This window comes from Hipposideros armiger, unplaced genomic scaffold (assembly GCF_001890085.2).
Source record: "Hipposideros armiger isolate ML-2016 unplaced genomic scaffold, ASM189008v1 scaffold_141, whole genome shotgun sequence".
Lineage (NCBI taxonomy): Eukaryota > Metazoa > Chordata > Mammalia > Chiroptera > Hipposideridae > Hipposideros > Hipposideros armiger.
In genome coordinates, this window is record NW_017731491.1 from 851,722 (window position 1) to 872,351 (window position 20,630).

Sequence of the window (20,630 nt, forward strand, 5' to 3'; positions counted from 1 at the left end):
TGGAATTAAATAGGGCAAGAATGATGTGCTTGGTAAATAAAGTCCGAAGTTAGTACCTCTCAAACTTTTCCAACCATATATCCTAATGACAGCAAGTGAATGCAAATTCCAAGAGCTATGGGGATATTCACAAGTACAAACTTTCTTTTGAAGTAAAACTTTCTTTTAATCTTAAAAATTCATTCATATTTTACATTCTACTCATGTCTGTTCTTTGTTTAATGTTTAAAACAAATATTAACTTATCACAAAGTTAAAAATTTGACTCCTAGGAAGATGCACCACGTTTTTCTCACAGATTCCCATACCCTCTGCACGCTCGCTTTGCCCAGGGCTTAGGTATTCCAGCTGCAGATGTGTGGCTCTGACCTGTCTCCTTTATCACAGGTATAATCCAGTTACCAAGAACGTGACCGTGAAGAGTGAAGGTGCTATTCAGGTCAACTTCACACTTGTTCGATCTTCAACAGATTCAAACAATGAATCAAAGAAAGGAAAGGGGGACAGCACCAACACTGATGATGCCAGCGATCCAACCACTAAAGAGTTTGAAACTTTAATTAAAGATCTTTCCGCTGAGAATGGTTTGGAAGCCCTCATGTTACGCTCCTCCTCAAATCTGGCTCTTTATCGATACCATTCATACAAAGACTTATCAGAGTTTCTGAGAGGACTAGTGATGAACTATCCACATATTACAAATCTTACCAGGTAAGTGTCACCTTTTTACTGCTCTGCCTTTTCTTTGTTTCTTTCCTTTCTTTTTTTAAGTTACATTCAGCATAAGCCATGTTGAATCATTCTTGTAATTTGTTTGGGAGATGAATGTAGAGAGAGCTGGAGTTCACTTATTTTGAAACAAAGCTTAGAGAACTTTGTAACAACGAATCTTGAAAACTTTTGTGAAGAGCATTGGAGTGTTATGTCCTGTGCCTCCAGGAAATGTAAAATTACTGTTTCTAATGATAACTTTGATTCCTTTCCACTTTTCAACTGCAGATTCGTGTTCCGACTAAATATTACTTTGTTTAATTTTACTGGAAGCAAGGAACAAATTTGGAACTATGAGCTCACCTGTCAGGGATCATTCTTTATTTCAAATTAGAAAATGAAGCCTGGCTGCTGTTCCCTGAAGCTTTGGGGACATATATGTGATTGAGGGTCTCCGGAAAATATACAGCACTGGTTTATGGAAAACTGATGGTTGAGCCAGCCTTCACCTTCACTATGCGGGGCTGCTCTGCCTCACTCTCACTGTTTGATTATCAATCCTCTTTTAGGTCTTTTTACAGTTACTCCAAAATTATTTCCTTGATTCCTGTTGTTTGCCTGTTGAGTGCCTTTAATTTACATTTGCCCTCAGCTTGTCATTCTCAACTACATACCTAATGAACATTATCTAGCCTTTTACTTTTTTTTTCTTCATTGGTCCTTTTAATTATACCAGCAAATACTGGTTTATAATGTTCATAGATGCAAAAAGTGATACTTACTTTGACAATACCAATTACCTCTTTTCCTCAACTGGTTCTTGAACATTTCTGCCCAATTCTTGAATATTTCTGCCCAGTTCAGGTTTTAATATTGTCCATCTTAGTGCCACATAGAGTTTATTGACTTCCTTATTTTAAAATAAACAAAAAATTGGAAATTATTTTGCTATTCATTTGGTTTAATTCACTTAAGTATTTTTAACCTTCCAATTCAAGATAACTTTTTAGATAAATATTTCCCCCCAAATATACAACACCTGCTAATTGAGGGACACAAGACAGTTTTAGGTAGTCCACCAATGGGTGCTAAGTATAATATCATTGAATAGCATCGTCAGAAAGCAATACTTTTGCTATTCTATTAATTCTTCTCAATTTAATGCTAATATACTTTTTTCTATCTAACTTTTGTAAATCTCCCTTTATATCAAAGAAAGCAAACCTTAAGATCAGAGCTCTTGGGCAAGCAGATCATTTTAAATAATCTTTACTGTGATACTGGTACTGCATTTATAGTAAAGCATCAAGTGTCTTATTTACATAAATTAACTAGATTTAAAAAGTAAGGTTTTCTACATTTGTCTATATTTAAATTTTTCCACAATAAAAATTTAAATGAGTTAATTTGGAAGACATAGTTAACTAAATAGTAGTGTAGATTGTAGAAGATAGGACAAATATTGTGAAGATGGTATGAGAATGACTGAATTTGAAGGAATGCAAAACTGAATCATAACCTTTCCCGAATCTGATAATATATCACTTCTATTTGACTTTCTTTGGTCAAAGAAAACTAATTTTTTTGGAGTTTCCTGATACAATGATTCATTCTTTAAAGACTTTTTAAGTAAGGCTTTTCATGTTTTGTTTTCGTTTCTTTTTTTAAAAAAATTTCATAAGTCAGCATTAACATAATGCTTGATTACTTGCTGACTTTTTGTTTCTGGTTTTTGAAAGTCTGGGACAGAGTGCTGAATATCGTCATATTTGGTCCCTTGAAATATCCAATAAGCCCAACGTATCTGAGCCTGAAGAACCAAAGATTCGTTTTGTTGCTGGTATCCATGGAAATGCTCCAGTTGGAACTGAACTGCTTTTGGCTCTGGCAGAATTTCTCTGCCTAAACTACAAAAAGAACCCAGCTGTTACCCAAGTAAGAGAATAGCCTGTTTTGACATGCTTTAAAAGGAAAAAGCTCAGTAATACATTGATATAAAGGCACCATTTTGAACATTTAATTTCCTGTTACATTTTACACAGAGGAGCTTTTAGTGCAGTATAAACTTTACTCTTTAAAAATATACCATCTTTGTATATACTCATTGTTAATAGTGTCTTTTTATTCTATTTCTTGGATAGAATTAAGACATATAGAGGAAAATATATTAAAGATTTGCATTCAATCCTCTACTCTCTTATTTAATAGCCAAGCTATCCTTCCAATCTTTACTTACAATTTTGTACATTCTAACTTGAGGGACTTCCATTCCTAGTTACTTATAACTAGGATACTTTATTGGAAAATGAAATGAAGGACAAAGAGTTTTTCTTTTCATGTAATAAATACAAAATTATTGGACACCTTGGCTGCTAAGAGATTTTAGAAAAAGCAATATGGCATTGTCTACTTTAGCTACCAATGACTACAGAGAAGAACTTTGATTCAGAGGCTTGGTCATGTATGATTAAGCAACCTAGTTCTGTGTTGTCTTAGACATGGGGGGAAAATGTGTTCATCCTTCTAGAACACTCAGTAATTAGGAGTGTCTATATAAAATTTAGGAAAGGAGAAAGAAACTTATATTTATTTAATACCTATGTCTGTTAGGTTCTATACCAAGTACTTTACATGTATCAGAATTTAATCCTCAACCCTGTAATTATATTATCTCCATTTTATACATGTGAAAACTGAGGCAGAGATATTTGATAAGTTACAGGAGGTCACATAGGCAGTAAGTGGTAAAAACAGATTGAACTCAAACCCTATGCTGTTGTGTTCTACCATACTGCCTCCCCTAAAAGAAATTTGGGAAGAATTGAGTCATGATTAGGATCAGAAGGGAACTGTGGGATTAGGTGAGATTAATTTAAATCAGAATTGATCAAAAAGTATTTTACAATCTTCAGCAAAGCAAATTCGATTGACCTTTTTATGTGAGTTACAAGGAGTATCTCAGAGACATTTTTCATTCTTTTTTAAAATGGGAGAGTCCCTAGGACAGTAGTTCCCAACCCTGACTACACATTAGAAACATCTGGGAAGTTTTTTAAAACATCAGTGACTGGGCCTCATCCCCAGAAGCATCAGTATTCCTTTAAAAGCTCCTTAAGTTATTCTGGTATTTGGGAAGAGTTGCTCCCTACTGATCTTATGGTTATAAGAGAGTATATACTCTAGGTAAAAAAATCTACCAGGAATTTCAAAACTCCTAGTTTATGAGGATTTACCTCACTGGTCTAATTGGGTTTGAACTAGATCATTTTAGGTTGCCATTTATTTTGAGCTAAGCATCAGAATTGTCTGACAAGTTCAAGAAAATATACACATACCCAGGGACCTGTAGTGAGACCCAAACATGTATACTTTAGAAAAAATCTCCCCCAGGAGAGATTTAAGAACCATTTAATTAAAGGGTCTCAAATATTTACCATTATAGACTATTTTAAATAAACCAGGGATCACATATTCTGATTTACTATTAGAAATATATAGGATGAAGTATATCAGAAATTAGTTCATGCCACTTATGTAGGTATTGATGCCTATAGGTCATCTGGAGGAGGAATTATGGGTAAGACAAATATCCTAGTTCATTTTTTTTTGACATGCTAATTTCAACTCTCCTGTCTCACTGTTTCCAGGCATACGTTGATATTTGTCAGGTTATGCATTCCAATTTTTAATCTGGAAAATATAATCTCACCGTTATAATTGATTTACGGCAGTGTTCAGCAAACTTTTTCTATAAAGGGACATATAGTATATATTTCAGGCTTTGTGGGACAGTTGTTCTGTGTTACAACTACTCAACTCTGCCTTTACAGCACAAAAACAGTCATGGCATGCGTATGACTGTGTGTGCCAATAAAACTTTATTTACAACAGCAAGCAGAAGGCTGGATTTAGCCTGCAGGCAGTGGTTTCTGACCCCTGTTGTAAGTCATCAGGAGGTCTCTGGGAACATTAGTTCTACAGTAGTTTTTTATTTCTTTTTTAGTGTACTTGGAGTGAGAATTTTTATTTTTTTCTGCCTTTTAAATCTGTGTTTAAAACAAACAGTAAAGATTTTCCATTTGAGGCATGGTAGGTACCTTTTGATTCCGCATACAACTAATAAATTCATTGACTTCTGTTTCTGTTTTAGTTGGTTGACAGGACTAGAATTGTGATTGTCCCTTCTCTAAATCCAGATGGGCGAGAGAGAGCACAAGAGAAAGAATGTACTTCAAATATAGGACAAACGAATGCTCGTGGCAAAGACCTGGACACAGACTTCACAAGTAAGGCTCATGGTTAAGCATTAAAATACTTTGCAGTTTTGGAGGGAAGACTTTTGCTCTGCATTCACGTCATTTGCCTTCATTCAAGATTCCAAATAACTTGCTTTGGGGAGAGAAGGGGAACCTTACATAACTTGCAGACAGTTGACAGAGCTTCTGGGTCCTTTATTTGGCAGGTGGAGTTTGTAAAGTGAATGATAATACAGTAATACCTGGGTTTGTGAGCATAATTCATTCTGGAAACAAACTACTTGTATTGCAAGACATCGCTTGTTTACCACGTTAAAATGTATTAGAAATGTTTGCTCATCTCGCGGAACACTCGCAAACCACATTACTCACAATCCAAGGTTTTACTGTACTGCTTTTGGAAGAGAAGTAACTGCCCTTTAGAGTAAATCAAAGGGTAACAGGAAGATAGAAATGTAAATTCTCAGGCTTAGCCCCAGAAACTTAACATCCAGTAGAGAAATGGAATGTTCCATTGGTCAGGTGGCCCATTGGAACTTATAAGGAATCCCAGAAGGCACTGAGCATGGGCAGCTCTATTAAGATAGTATAGTCCTATGACCACATCAGAATTACAACTAAACTACAGAACAACCATCACTAGAATCACCTGACATCTAGCTGAACAGAAGTCCTATAATGATATACAGAAGCCACCTCGAGGCAGAAGGGACAGAAACATGAGACAGGCTGGTCCCACATCCGTTTGTGGCAGTTAAAAATCAGGAAGCATATCTTGGCTGTGGAGGGCCCCGCTGAGGAGTGAGGGGGGGACCCAGTCCCACACCAGGCTCCCCAGCCCAGGGTTCCAGTGCTGGGGAGAGAAGTACCCACAACTTCTGGCTGTGGAAACCAGCGCAGATTGTGGCTGAGTGAGATGGAAGGTGCTGGAGACCCAGGCGTTTTCTTAAAGGGCCCACACACAGACTTAATCTTTGATGGACTCATTCACTCTGAGCTCCAGTGCTGGGGCAGCGGCTCAAAAGACACCAGGGACACACCCTTGGTGATTCCCTGAGGCCCCTCCGCAACCAACTTGTGGGCCCACCCAGGCTTCTTCCCATGGCTTTTCTGTACAAATGGCCTGTCTTAGCTTATGCTGTAGACTTTCCTCAAATTACTCCAAGGTTCACAAACCCTAGACAAGCAACATCTAACCTCGGTGTGCCTTGTACCGCTTGCTGAGCAGCCCCAAGCCCAGCATTAGGGGCAGCAGCCTCAGTTCACAGCTCAGCCTCTCCCAGGCACCTCCAAGCCCAGCGCAGGTGGTGGCCTTCGCATATTGCTTAGTGGCTCATTCCAGATGGCCACGGGCAGGAGGGCACAGGCTGCAGCTGAACTTGGCTTGTGGACCCAGTGACCCCACTTCTGGATATTTATCCAAAGAAACGCAAAACACTACTTCAAAGGACATGTGCATCCATATGTTCATTGCAGCATTATTTATAGTAGCCAAGATATGGAAGCAGCCTGGGTGTCCATCAATGGATGGATGGATAAAGAAAGGTGGTACATATATATATATATGTAATGGAATATTACTTAGCCATAAAAAGAATAAAATCTTGCCATCTGCAACAGCATGGAATGACCTAGAGCAGCGGTTCTCAACCTGTGGGTCGCGACCCCTTTGGGGGTCCAACGACCCTTTCACAGGGTTCGCCTAAGATCACCGGAAAACAAAAATATATTTACATTACGATTCATAACAGTAGCAAAATTACAATTATAGAGTAGCAACAAAAATAATTTTATTGTTGGGGGTCACCACAACATGAGGAACTGTATTAAGGGGTCGTGGCATTAGGAAGGTTGAGAACTGCTGACCTAGAGAGTATTATACTGAATGGAGTAAGTCAAACAGAGAAAGGCAAATGCCATATGATTTCACTTTTATGTGGAATCTAAAGAACACAATAAACAAACAAAACAGAAACAAACTCATAGATACAGAGAACATTTTGAGGGTTGCCAGATGGGAGGAGGTAAAAATGGGGAAGAGATTAAGAAGTACAAATTGGTAGATACAAAATAGTCATGGGGATGTAGGGTATAGCATAAGGAATATAATCAGTAATATTGTAATAATGAGGTATGGTGTCAGATGGGTACCAAATTTATTAGGGTGATCACTTTATAAGTTATATAAATATTTACTATGTTGAACACATGTACCTAATATAATATTTTATGTCAACTGTAATTGAAAAGTAAAAATACTATTAAAAAAAGAGAGAGAGCATAGTCCTTGGACCTGGGAGGCCCAGAGACCCTTTCAGAATGCCTGTGAGGTGAAAAGTTGTCTTAATGATACTAAGACATTACTTTGCCTTTAAGACATTACTTTGCCTTTTTCACCATTCTCAAGTGTGAACTGAGTTTTCTAACTACATAACTGAATGAACAGAAAGCAGAAGCCCATGAGAACCTAGGTGGCTTTCATTAAAGATATCCATTTTTGATGTATTTATGAATTACAATAAAGGTGACTATTCATTACAAAAATAAAGTACTTTGCAGATAATGTTATTTCTCTTTGCTAGGAGATTGATCCTATTTTGTAGACAAGTAATGGGGTACTTTCATTCTAGGTGATAGATATAAGGTATAAATGAATACAGACATTTAGAAAATTTTTTCAATTTTTCTCCTTTATCCTTTGCCAAAATAATTTAAGTTTTTTCTTAGAAATTCAGTAAATAATATTGGTAATCCCATCACTAGTCATACAGAGATGTATTTTTCTCTCTCTACCCTTCCCCATATGTGCGTACACACACACACACACACACACACACACACACACACACACAATATATGTGTATGTTGATTTGAAGGGGCCTGTTTCTTACTTAAATAGGATCATCTACTATATATATTGTTCTGCCACTTTTTTCATTAAATAGATCATTGACATCTTCCCATTTTCTGTACTTACAGATCTGTAACATTCGTATTAATGGCTTCTTAGTATGCTGTCAGTGTGTGGCAACACTCTTAATTTATTCAACCATTTCTATACTGATGGACATTTAGTTTCTTCCTAATTGTTTGCTCTTGCAAACAATGCTGCAGAAAACACCCTGCTTTCTGAAAATCTTATTTTGTTTCAAAGATAGGTTATATATTTCCTAGATTATTTTTTAAAGGAAGATATGTCCATCCCTTTTTGTTTCCAGTAAGAATCTTCTTAAAATTGCTTAGAGTTATTAACCTTTACATGTTGTCTTGAAGTATGTAAAACTCAAAATAACCTACCTTTTAAAATGTATCTTTCTTGCTTGAGATAGTGGCTTATGTTTGTAAGTTAGCCTTCTGATTGTGGTCAAGTAGAGAATATTTCCTTAGCTACTCATACTAAAATTTTAAAATGTATTATGTTATATTTTACTTTTTTTATTTTTTAGATAATGCCTCCCAGCCTGAGACTAAAGCCATCATTGAAAACTTGATTCAAAAACAAGACTTCAGTCTTTCTGTTGCTTTAGATGGTGGTTCGGTGCTGGTCACATACCCGTATGACAAGCCAGTACAAACAGGTATGTAGAATGTCACTTTACATATATATTATACTATTTAAGCTTTGATAGGAAATTCCAATTAGGTAATGTCCCTTCTAAATTTTTTTAAAATGGTGAGCATTTGAGTACACTCCCTGAGCAAATAATGAGATCGTATGCATATATCAATAGTTTAAACAGTTCTTTGGAAAGGAGTGGTTAGATCTAATGATGGCCTAGCTAAGTGTAGCCATCACATCACATCTGTTCAGTTTAGACCACAAGCATTTATTGAGCAATTATGTCTATAGACATTGGGAATACAAAAGTGAATAAGACACATGCCTGCCTCAAGAAACTCATATACTCATAAGTAACCAAATACTAACAATACAGAATTGCTCTCCCCTGCTTTAAACCTTGACTGACTGCTTGACTGTTTGCACCTTATGGTGAGTTAAACAGTTGCTTGTTGAATATCTCTGGGGCCATTATATATGGAAATAGTTGGCATTGTTTTCAATGCAGCGTACAAGGAAATATTGTTATTAAGCCACAGTTGCCCCAAAATGTAGGAAAACATACCAAAACAAGTTGGTATTTTGGTGTGGTAGCATGTCGTGTAAACTAACCATTAGTACCTTTTCATATAGGCAAGACGTGTGTCTTCTTAGTCTGATTATCCTGGGCAAACAGAACCATGTGGTTAATTATAATAGTTCCTCGGTGGTATGCAAGGAGGGAAGATGATTTGTATCCATGAGTTGAACTTAGAGAGAAATCTTTTGGATTTCTCCACCAACTTCTGAATTTTTCCTTTGTAGTGGAAAACAAAGAGACTCTGAAGCATTTGGCATCTCTTTATGCAAATAATCATCCATCAATGCACATGGGTCAGCCCAGTTGCCCAAATAAATCAGGTAAGTATTTTCCCTACCCCTTGTTATTGTTGTTGCTGCTTTGGACAGGGGAAGGGGTCTTGCCTCACGGTCTTGTTGATCCTACATCTCTTAATGCTTTTGTAGATGAGAATATTCCAGGAGGAGTAATGCGTGGAGCAGAATGGCACAGTCACCTGGGCAGCATGAAGGTATACTTTATAGAATGCAGTGAGAATGGAATTATAAATATTGGCCATTGACTTTTCTGATATAAGCAAAGTGAATGGCATCTGTTTTCATGGCTTTCTTGATGTGATAGCCCTCAACTTAACCTCTAACAGCATTTTGGTTTTTTGCCATTTTAATCTTTTTTGATTGTACAATTCAGTCACATTAATTACATTGTGCAACCATCACCATTCCAAACCATCTATTTCCAAAACTTTTTCATCACCCTAAACAGAAACTCTGTAGCCACTAAGCAATTGCTCCTCATTCCCCCAGCTCCTGGTAACCACTTATCTATTTTATGTCTCTGATGTATTTGCCTGGTCTAGATATTTCATATAAGTGGAATCGTACAATATTTGTCCTCCTCTGTGTCTGGCTTCTTGTGTCTGGCTTCTATCACTTACTATAATGTTTTCAGGGTTCATCCATTGTATAGCAGGTATCAGTACTCCACTCCTTTTTATGGCTGAATAATGTTCTGTTTTATGTATATACCACATTTTGTTTATCATTTTCATCTGTTGATGGATACTTGAGTTGTTTCTACCTTTTGGCTATTGAGAATAATGCTGCAACGAACATTCATAGACAAGTATCTTTTGAGCTTGTGTTTTCAATTCTTTTGAGTATATATCTAGAAGTGGAATTGCTGGTCATATTCTAATTCTATGTTTAACTTTTTGGTGAACCACCAAACTGTTTTCCACGTCAGCCGAACCATTTTACATTCCCACCAACAATGTACAAGGGTTCCAGTTTCTCCACATCCTTTTCAATAGTTATTTTCTATTTTTTTAATTATAGTCATGCTAGTAGGTGTGAAGTGATACCTCATTGTAGCTTTGATTTGCTTTTCCGTGATGACTAATGATGTTGAGCATTTCTTCATGTGCTTATTGGCCATGTGTGTATCTTCTTTGGAGAATCTATTTAAGTCTTTTGCCCATTTTGAAATTGGGTTGTCTTTCTGTTGTAGAGTTACAAGAATTCTTTATATATTTTGGATGCCAAACCCTTATCAGATGTTTGATTTGTCATAATTTCTCCCATTCTGTAGCTTGTTGTTTCACTCTTCTTCTTTTTTTTTAAGATTTTATTGGGGAATTGGGGAAGGGAACAGTGTTGGGGAATTTGTTGGGGAATTGGGGAAGGGGAACATTGTGTTTTTCCAGAACCCATCAGCTCCAAGTCAAGTTGTTGTTCTTCAGTCTTAGTTGTGGAGGGTGCAAGCTCAGCTCCAAGTCCAGTCCCACTTTCAATCTAGTTGCGGGAGGCAGGGGACAAGCAGCCCACCATCCCATGTGGGAGTTGAACCAGCAACCTTGTTGTTAAGAGCACGCACTCTCACCAGCTGAGCCATCCAGCCGCCCGTTGGCAGCCCAGCGGCAGCTCAGCTCGGGCGCAGCTCACTGGCCCATGTGGGAATCGAACCAGCAACCCTGTTGCTCGAGCTCATACTCTTAACCAACTGAGCCATCTGGCCGCCATACTTTCTTTCTTTTTTTTTTTTTAAATATGGAACGCTTCACGAATTTGCGTGTGATCCTTGCACAGGGTCCATGCTAATCTTCTCTGTATTGTTCCAATTTTAGTATATGTGCTGCCAAAGTGAGCACCGCCCTCACTTTCTTAATGATGTCCTTTGATGCACAGAAGTTTCTAATTTTGATGAAGTTATATTTATCTATTGTTTTGTTGTTGTTGTTCATGCTTTTGTTGTCATACCTAAAAATTTATTGCCAAATCCAGGGTCATGAAGACTTACCCCTTTGTTTTCTTCTAATGAGTTTTATGGATTTAGTTAGCTCTTGCATTTGATTTTAGTTGGTTTTTGTGCATGATACGAAGTAGGAGGTCAACTTCATTTGTATGTGGAAGTCTAGTTGTCTGAGCACCATTTGTTGAAAAGACTGTTCTTGCCCCTGTTGAAGGGTCTTGGCACCCTTGCCAAAAAATCAGTTGACCAAAGGTGTATGGATTTATTTCTGGACTCCCAATTCTATTTCATTGGTCTATATGTCTATTTTTATGCCACTACCACTGTTTTGATTAATGTAGTTTAGTAGTAAGTTTTGAAATTGGAAAGTGTGAGTACTCCAACTTTGTTATTTTCAGGATTGTTTTGACTGGTCAAGGCTGCTTGAAATTTCATTTGAATGTGAGGGTTGGCTTTTCTTTTTCTGCAAAAAACAAAAAGGCTGTTGGAATTTTGTTAAGGGTTGTGTTGAATCTGTAGATTACTTTATCTACAATACAACCCACAATACAATCTGTGGGTTGTATTGACATCTAAATAGTATTGTATTCTTACAGAAAACAGTATGTTTTTCTGTTTACTTAGGTCTTCCTTAATTTCTTTCTGATAGCATTTTAATCTGTTGTTCATCCACTTCCAATTAGTCAGGAGTCAGACGGTAGTTAGCTTGTCATTCCATTCACATGTGCAACCAGAAAATTAACTTCATTCCCATCGCTACCTGCCTTCCCTCCTTTATTTATTAAGAACTTACTATGTGTAAGGCACTTTGTTATATTAGTGATAAATAAAATATACTTTCAGGCCCATTGTACGAATAACTGTGTTACGGAATTAATTGATTTAATTTAGAAGAGAACAACTCTCAACGTGCCATGAGAAATTAAAGACAGAAACAGTTACACCTAGTCAGAGATGTAGCCTTCTCTTCATAGAGGAAAAGACATTTGGGTGAAACAGGACATTCCAGAAAGAGGAAGTGGTATGGCCAGAGGTCAGTAAGCAGTCTAGCTGAGTTAGACTGTGAGGTATAGTGGAGAGCTGTGGAAGACAAGAATGGAAAGAGAGTTTGGGGCTTTGAATGCCTTGTTTTAGTAAGGAATGGGAAGCCACTGAAGGTTTTGAGCAGATATGTAGTGCTATGACCTGAGCTGTTCTATGGAAGAACTAATCTCTTAGCAGTGGGTTAAGATAGTTTGGAGGAAGGAGAGACTGGGGTGCAGGGAGACTGGTTTTGAATAGCCTAGACAAGAAGTAATGAAGGCCTAGACTGGGGCAGTGGCAATGGTGGTGGAGTCAAGGGATGAAGTTTCAGAGATATTGATTGTAGAGGTGGAATTGACAGGATTTGGCAAAATATGGCTGATAGCAAGAAAGTGAAGTCAAATACAAGAGATTTCATGTCTGTGTGAGAAAATGAGTTAATACCATTAACTAAATTAGGAAAAAGAACAGGTTTGGGGGGAAAGATGAAAGTTAGGTTTGGGAACCTGTCCACAACAAAGCAGTGCCTGCTCCTGGACAATTGCTATAATGCAAGCAATGGCTGTTGTCACTGTCAGGCTTGAGGCTGCAGGTTTGAGGGTATCCAAGGGCAAGTGCTTATGCTTCTACCTCCAGAACTCCAAGAGCAATGTGGAGGGAGTGTGGCCTATTGCATGTACTTATTCATTTATTCATTTGTTCATTCGTTCATTCATTTGTTCATTTATTCAACAAACCCTAATAAATGTCTCTTCCCGCCAGGCACTGTGGGAAGCACTAGAGATACAAAAATGACTTAAACATAGTCCCTGGTCTGAAGGGCCCTGTTAGGGGCAGCCATGTTTGTGACTAATTATAATACCAAGTGGTTTATTTATATTTGCTGTAAAATGTTTTACAGATTCTTTGTTTACATCACCCAGGTTTTCTTTTTATTCCATTTGTTGCATTATGAAGCCTCACTCTTCCTTTTACTTATTAATTTTCCTACATTTGTTTTTGAATTTTCTATTCCAGGATTATAGTGTCACCTATGGCCACTGTCCAGAAATCACAGTATACACAAGCTGCTGCTACTTCCCTAGTGCAGCACAGCTCCCTTCCTTGTGGGCAGAAAATAAAAAATCTCTTCTTAGCATGTTGGTGGAGGTGAGTCTTTCCCTTTTAACTAGAAGCAAACTCCCAGGAATATGTTCAATGAAAACCTTTATCAAAACATTTCTTAATCTTTTACCAAAAATTTATATTATTTGTTTTAAATGTATATAGAAAGGAGAGTTTTGTTCAATGTATAGTGCCTAAATAGGTGCCATGAGTTCACACATCTGGAATCTGCTATAATTTAGGTAATTTAACTCTGTGAGATATTGCATGTCCTTTCATTTGAATATCACACAGAGTTACTAGAGACGATGTACTGTGGTGTAAAGTAAACCATTAAACACATCTGAAGATTTGGGTTCTAACACTTTAGGCTTTGATTCTATTGGCATTCTCTCTTCTCTTATCTCTATGCCTCTGAAGCAGTGAATGAGTAGCTAAGAAGGTCGGAGTCAGTGGGGAAGGACAAATAAGCCAGTCTTAGGGGGACTTTTGGTGTTTCGTTTGTTGTTTTTGACATGCCTCAAGCCATTGCCTCCAAACTATCTGACATTATGAAAACATAAATTTATATTTTAAACATTTTCTTCAGGTTCATAAGGGAGTTCATGGAGTTGTTAAAGACAAGACTGGAAAACCAATCTCTAAAGCAGTCATTGTACTCAATGAAGGAATAAAGATACACACGAAAGAGGGAGGCTATTTCCATGTCCTGTTAGCCCCAGGTGTCCATAACATCAATGCCATCGCGGAGGGGTATCAGCAACAACATTCACAGGTAAAAAACTCAAATTGAGTAGTGTCATGTAAATTCTTGTTCTTAACAGTTTGATTTTATTTTGAAACGCTTGTTAGAAAGCTTGTGAGATATAAAGAAATAAAAAGCGTGACCGACTCTTGATTGTGATATCTTGTTATCTTTCTGTCCCTTAGCAACAAAAGGGAAATTTGTATAGCATTTTGTATACTTGAGATAACAGTGAATCATCTCTTTGGTTTGCTATAAAGGCTGTAGGAATACAGCAGGGATACAATATACCTTAAGGAAACTTTTTCGTAATTCTCATCCTTTATCTTCCTAGGTCTTTGTGCATCATGATGCAGCTAGTTCTGTGGTAATAGTCTTTGACACAGATAACCGGATATTTGGTTTGCCAAGGGAGCTTGTGGTAACTGTATCAGGTAAAGAAATTTAAATTTTTAGTGGTTGAAATTAACACCAATCCTGGCATTTCTTTTTTTTTTTTTTCTTGTTGGACAAGCCATTTTTTTTAATTAAATTTATTGGGGTTACATTGGTTTATAAAAATGGACATTTCAGTTTGAGAATGGATCGCCCCCATAATCACCTGAAGCTAATCACTTTTCTTCTACTGTCTCCTTATCTAAACATGATTTTTCTGGAACACTGTTCTCCTGTATGTTTTCATGGCTTAACCCCTTCACATTTTCAGGTCTGTACTCAAATGTCACTTCCATAGAGAGACCTTTCCTGATCACCGTAGCTAAAATAGTACCCCTGTCACTATCTCCACCTCACTTGTTTCTATTATAGCTCTTTATCAGTATCTGACATTATATTATATATTTAGTCATTTATTTGTCTGTATTCAATCTCTCCCACTAAAACATAAGCTCTGAGAGAGGTGGGAGTTTACCTGCATCCCCAGTGCCTTCCCATGGTTGACATGTAATGGGTCTCAGTGAAGGGTTGTTGACTCAGTGAATGATTTGCTTTAATTTAAGATCATAAGTTCCTTGGATGACAGCTTGTGTTAGTTCTATTTTTCCATGATCCTGAAAGGAGGAAACATTGGTTTTCTCCAAAATTAATGTGTGCCATTGCTTGAATTACTGAAAGGTCAGAAGGAAAAACAATGTGGTAAAATAATAAATATTGTGTTACATTGTCTTTTTGACACACAAAGAGCCTTCGTTTGTTTCTAAGTGCCACTTGGACTTGACGCAAAATAACCAAGTTTTATTACAGAGTATGTGAGGGAGAAATCTTTAGTTGAAGGAGAGGGGTATATTAGAAACATGGTCAAATCATAGAGTATGTTGTGGTGTGTTTAAAGTAAAAAAATCTTAGCTTGACAGCTTGACCCGGATAAAGTATGAATCACTTCGTGGTTAGAAACACAGGAGCTAGTATTCAGCCACAGTTTAAATCTGGCTCTGTCATCATTTACTTAATTTAATTATGATTTTATTATCATTTTCTTTTACCAAGACTCTAATTCTGATAAACTTATGTACAAATATTTTAAATAAATGAGAGGCTTTGAGATGAAAATTTACTGGAAAGGAAAAGAAGTCATTGATAAGTTGTAGAACAGTAACAGTTTGATTTCATTGTGATAAAAGAAAAAAAATATATATATATATATATACACACACACATACTTAAAGAAAAATCTGGGAAAATAGGCACGAGGGTTGTTAAAAATGATCTTGCGGTAACAGAAATATGAGGGTTTTGGTTTGGGTTTTTAGTATTTTTGCTTCTCTCTCTTACTCTAATTTTGTATACTATAAATGTACTGCTTTTGTAATAATGAAAGGTTGTTTTGAATACACAAAATAAAAAGAAAATAAATGAAGGGAGTATTATTAGAAGTGCCATTGTAAGAAGCTGCTTATTTATATCCTGAAAGTAGAAACACCATTCATGTAGTGGTTTTGTTTGTCAGGTGCCACCATGTCGGCATTGATCCTAACAGCTTGCATTATTTGGTGCATCTGCTCAATCAAGTCTAACAGACACAAGGATGGCTTTCATCGGCTCAGGCAGCATCATGATGAGTATGAAGATGAAATTCGCATGATGTCAACCGGCTCCAAGAAGTCCCTCTTAAGCCATGAGTTCCAGGATGAAACGGACACTGAAGAGGAAACATTATATTCCAGCAAACACTGAAATGAAATGCACACCTTGCATATCTCCCAGCATACGTACCAAGCAAAATTACAGTTCCTTTTGGGAGGACACTGCATTAAGAAGAAAGACTCTCTTGCTTCTTCAAAGAGCTTTGGGAAGTTAACTTGCTAAATTTGTATTCTCTGTGAGTTTGGCTGGCAGTTTTGAACTTCCCCTCCTTAAAAGTACTTTTACCGTTTTTAGAAAAAAATCTGCTTTCTATTTATGCAGCAGAGATGGGACAGCCACTTTGTTTTTCTTTTTAATTTAAGATAAGCTGTTTGGAGCTTATGTTATAACTACAAAAAGCCAACTAGTGGATGTTGTATTTTGCACATCAGGCATTTACTAGTGGCTTAGCTTTTTTCTTTATTTTAAATGGCCAAAAGAATCCAGAAACATTAAGGCAGGGACAGCAGTCAGAATCTGACATAAAGCTTTAAAACTCGAGGTTTTCTCAACCTACTGAGGAGTACTTTTCTCTAGTTACTAAATAGCTGGAGTTTCTCCCATCATTCAGGTTTAATGGAGGCTGAGTTGATTTTTAAACATGTATAACGTTAGGAAATGAATCAGTGGGCTTTCGCATTTGCTTTCTACCTGTTCCAAGGCTAGATCAGAACCGGTAGGCTGTGCTCTAAGCAGAATTTCACTACCTCTCTTGTAAGGTTTAGCAAAGTTCTAAATATCCCCATTTTAAGGGAGAACTGGTTGACTTTGTTGAAAAGATCTAAACGTCCCTTTGAATGAAGCTAAGAGGGAGATCTACAAAAGCTAAAACATGTTGCCTATCTTTTAACTTGGTAAAAACCCATAGGTGCTGCTGCTTTATCTGTGAAGCACTAGTTTATTCTAGGAATGCTTAACTCTTTAATATTCCCTAAATTTGAACCTTTTTCTGTGTTGTACACTTAATGGTTTTCAGGTGACCCAGCAATCTAGAAGATATGAATTCTACTGAAAATATCTGGAAGTATGGAAGAAACCTACTTGCACATTCTTAACCTACATTTGAACACAAAATAACTGCTTTTCACGCTCCAGCCCAAACCTATGCCTTGTAATAGCATACTGTTATTGAAATAGCTTGGTCAGTCTTATTCATAGAGACCTCTGCAAGTGATGGGGTTCTTGGTCCTAATGTTTCATTTGACAGTCTCTTTTTGATCAACCAATTTTGTTGAAAGTTCAGTTGAAAGCATTTAAAATGGCTCCCTCCATTTTAAAAAATGTTAACTATGAACTGCTGTGTGATAGAATACTGGGGTGATGAGAGTATCATCCTCACTGCCAGTTGGGTTATTTAAAAGACCTGAAAGATTTGCATTTTCTTGTGTCCATAATTTCATGTTATTCAGTGGAAGTGATGCTTTTTGTAAGTATGAGTCTTACCAATGATCTAATGGTTTAATACCTTTGAATGTTTTAATGGCCAAGTTGCTGCTGAATTTATACTAATCAGGGGAACAAAAACTTGCTGTCTCCTTTCAAATTGTATTCTATATCCATTAATGCATCAATCATCCCAAAGCTTTGCCGTGGCGTGGTTACCACCCACCTGGGTCCTTCAACTAGGTTTTGTGAGGCATGCACCCAAAATGGCTTTATAAAAGAGATTTGGTTGAGCAGGAATAACAAAGTCATGACATTTACTAATGATTATCTGTGATAAATTTGGGTTGTTCACAGTTAAGCCATTCTGGTATTAACAACTCTACATTTTGAGCCCTTGCAACCCCACTCTTACCACCACATACATGAAACGGTGTTTGTGGGGTGTTAATACTTAATGAAATATATATGATTTAATTTCTTCTAATAATACCTCACATTTCCCTTGAGGGGATAATGTGGTCTTTTCAGCTTTCTTTTTAAGAATGAAAAGTCAGAAAACCAACAAAGGGCCTACGGGTGGCTGGCTCTGCTTGAGACATTGCAGGTAGAAATGAAAGAAAGTTGATGTGACAGCCTTTAGTTAATTAGGTCTTCACTAGAGAGGATGCCTTATAAATTCATTTCTCTCTTGAATTAAACACGTCTTGAACTGTACATCACAGTGGCTGGATTCCACCCCTTTTAAGCATGTGTAAAATATTTTTAGAAATGAACATACAGGTAGTTCTTTTTATAATATTTTTCTGAAGGGAAAACCAAATTCTATAAATCTTGAATCTTTAATGAATTTCCATGTCACGCGTTGTTCTGGAAAATGGCCTTCTCGGCCTATGTTACCTATTAACGTGAATGTACAGGATCATGACTACTAACTGTGTTCTCTGCCCTGCTTTGTCTTTTATTGGTGGATCTAATCTAATATTAGACCACATTGACTGTGTAAGGCATTGAAGCCATATGGGATGGGGAATGCATTTTTTTCAGTGTTTCTCCTAGAGACTTTCCATTTCCTTGGAGTCATGGAGGCAAGTAAGTATCACAGTATTAAGGAATTTGCCCAAACCTGAGTTGTGCCTTTCTTTACTCACAGGCATGGTTTTTGGTTTTTGGTTTTGTGTTTTTTTTTGTCCTGGTGATCAGTTTGTAAGCCTTTTTCTCTCCCAGCTCCTTAATAAAAGCGAAGTGATTGAGTAGGTAACGTGCAAAGTGTCTGCCTATGTAAATGTACTTGTATTGATTATGCAGTTCAAAGATAAACTCGAGTTAATTTCAGAAGGAAAAACCCTTTGGTTTTGATGTATGTTGCTGAACATTTGGGTAGTGATTGGCATCCATCCAGTTGAGGAATGCTTGCAATTCTCATTGGAGGGAATTTGCTTTGGGATTTTGTCATCCTCCAGAAAGGAAACATAATGTATAGTAGGCCTAGTGTGATTGATTGGTTTATCTTCAGTAACTTTCACCTGAATGGGATTTGCTGAGTTAATGAATATTGAACTGAAAACTAATTATGAGTTGACAAATAAATAAAAGGTAGTACTTATGCCTGAGCTTATTGTGTTTCTGAGCTAACACCAGGTTCCTCAGTAACCATGACTTGTTCCTCCATTTCCATTTATTCTCAGCAGTAAATACTTTTATTCTCTTGTCACCGGAAATGCACTTGTGCCAGGTTTTGTCACTGCTATATTAAAGGCTTCTTGGCTATGAATGCTGAACTTGTGCCCTACGTCATGGTTCTCTGTGGAATTGTTTTTAACAGCAGCAACTTTATTGTTATGACAAAAATTCCACTGTGGTTGATGTTCAATGATTTTCTATCTAGCAACTTTTTGATAACTGGGTTTCCGATTTGTTTTAATTAAAGCAGATTTGGGGGTGGAGGGAGGGGTGCAGTGATTAGGGCCCTGACTATTATCAACTGAACTTGGATTTCCAGTCCCTAAAGAGAAACCATCCTATATCCGTTTCTTCTGTGTTTTGGCAATAATTAAAATTCCACAGTATTGACCTTCAGCCTACTGTCCTAGTTGACTTTGATTTGACAGAATACATTATGAAATTTGAAAGTAGGCTACCATTTTGAGTTAACTGGATATAAATTATGTAAATATGTATGATTATAACTTTTATAAAATGGCATAACAGGAGTGTACTAGCTGCATTCTATTCTGGCCATGCTGCAGATTTTCTGGAGGTATGACATAACTATATTTTTATGCTCTGATTAAAAATCAATTTTTCATCTCTCCATTTTTTTCAGAGTGACATTCCCCAACTCCAGAACTATCTATAGCTATTTATGTGAGGTGCCCAACACTCATTCATCTCAAGTGCTTCAGTCTTTTGTTTGTTTCATGCACTGTGCCTTCAAAATGAAGTTTTTAAAGGGGACTTTAAACAAAGTTGACTCATAGTTTTAAAAAGTCAATCTGTGTAACTTATGTGAAATCTAACTGTAATGAGGTCCTTTCTGTTTTTTATATGTAAACAGATCTACTAATCCTGTATAAAAGTTATTTTATGATGTTTGTCTTTCTTTGTGTTTTGTCTCATAATCTCTTTTCAAAAGCAATAGACCAAAAAAGTATAGTTCCAATTTGAAAGTTATGTATTTAGCTTTTCTGCCTATACTAGGAGAAAAATAGTGCCAGGCTAGGAATGCAGGGTGTTACCTGTAGAGTGTTTTTATCTTCATGAATTGGTGCAAAAGAAAACTATGTTTCTGAAATAATCACATCATATAGTAGCCACATTTCTCCTTTCTGTCTGTAGCCAGCTCAGTTGACATATGTCCAATCATTCTACAATGAAAATCACAGAACTGGCCATTGAAAGGTTTATGTACCCATTTTA

At 36.9% G+C, this 20,630-nt stretch overlaps 1 protein-coding gene across 1 annotated transcript in view; it reads left to right on the forward strand.

Moving 5' to 3' along the window:
* The window catches only part of CPD (carboxypeptidase D), a 66,221-nt gene extending 45,916 nt beyond the window's left edge, over nt 1-20,305 (forward strand). The window contains exons 12-21 of the mRNA XM_019650438.1: nt 388-711; nt 2,451-2,646; nt 4,862-4,997; nt 8,414-8,545; nt 9,331-9,426; nt 9,532-9,596; nt 13,376-13,507; nt 14,052-14,237; nt 14,542-14,641; nt 16,153-20,305. Of these exons, the coding sequence (XP_019505983.1) occupies nt 388-711; nt 2,451-2,646; nt 4,862-4,997; nt 8,414-8,545; nt 9,331-9,426; nt 9,532-9,596; nt 13,376-13,507; nt 14,052-14,237; nt 14,542-14,641; nt 16,153-16,379 (1,594 nt within the window). The 3' untranslated portion in view covers nt 16,380-20,305. The remainder of the gene's footprint in view (nt 1-387; nt 712-2,450; nt 2,647-4,861; nt 4,998-8,413; nt 8,546-9,330; nt 9,427-9,531; nt 9,597-13,375; nt 13,508-14,051; nt 14,238-14,541; nt 14,642-16,152) is intronic.
* The last annotated feature ends 325 nt before the right edge of the window (nt 20,306-20,630 follow it).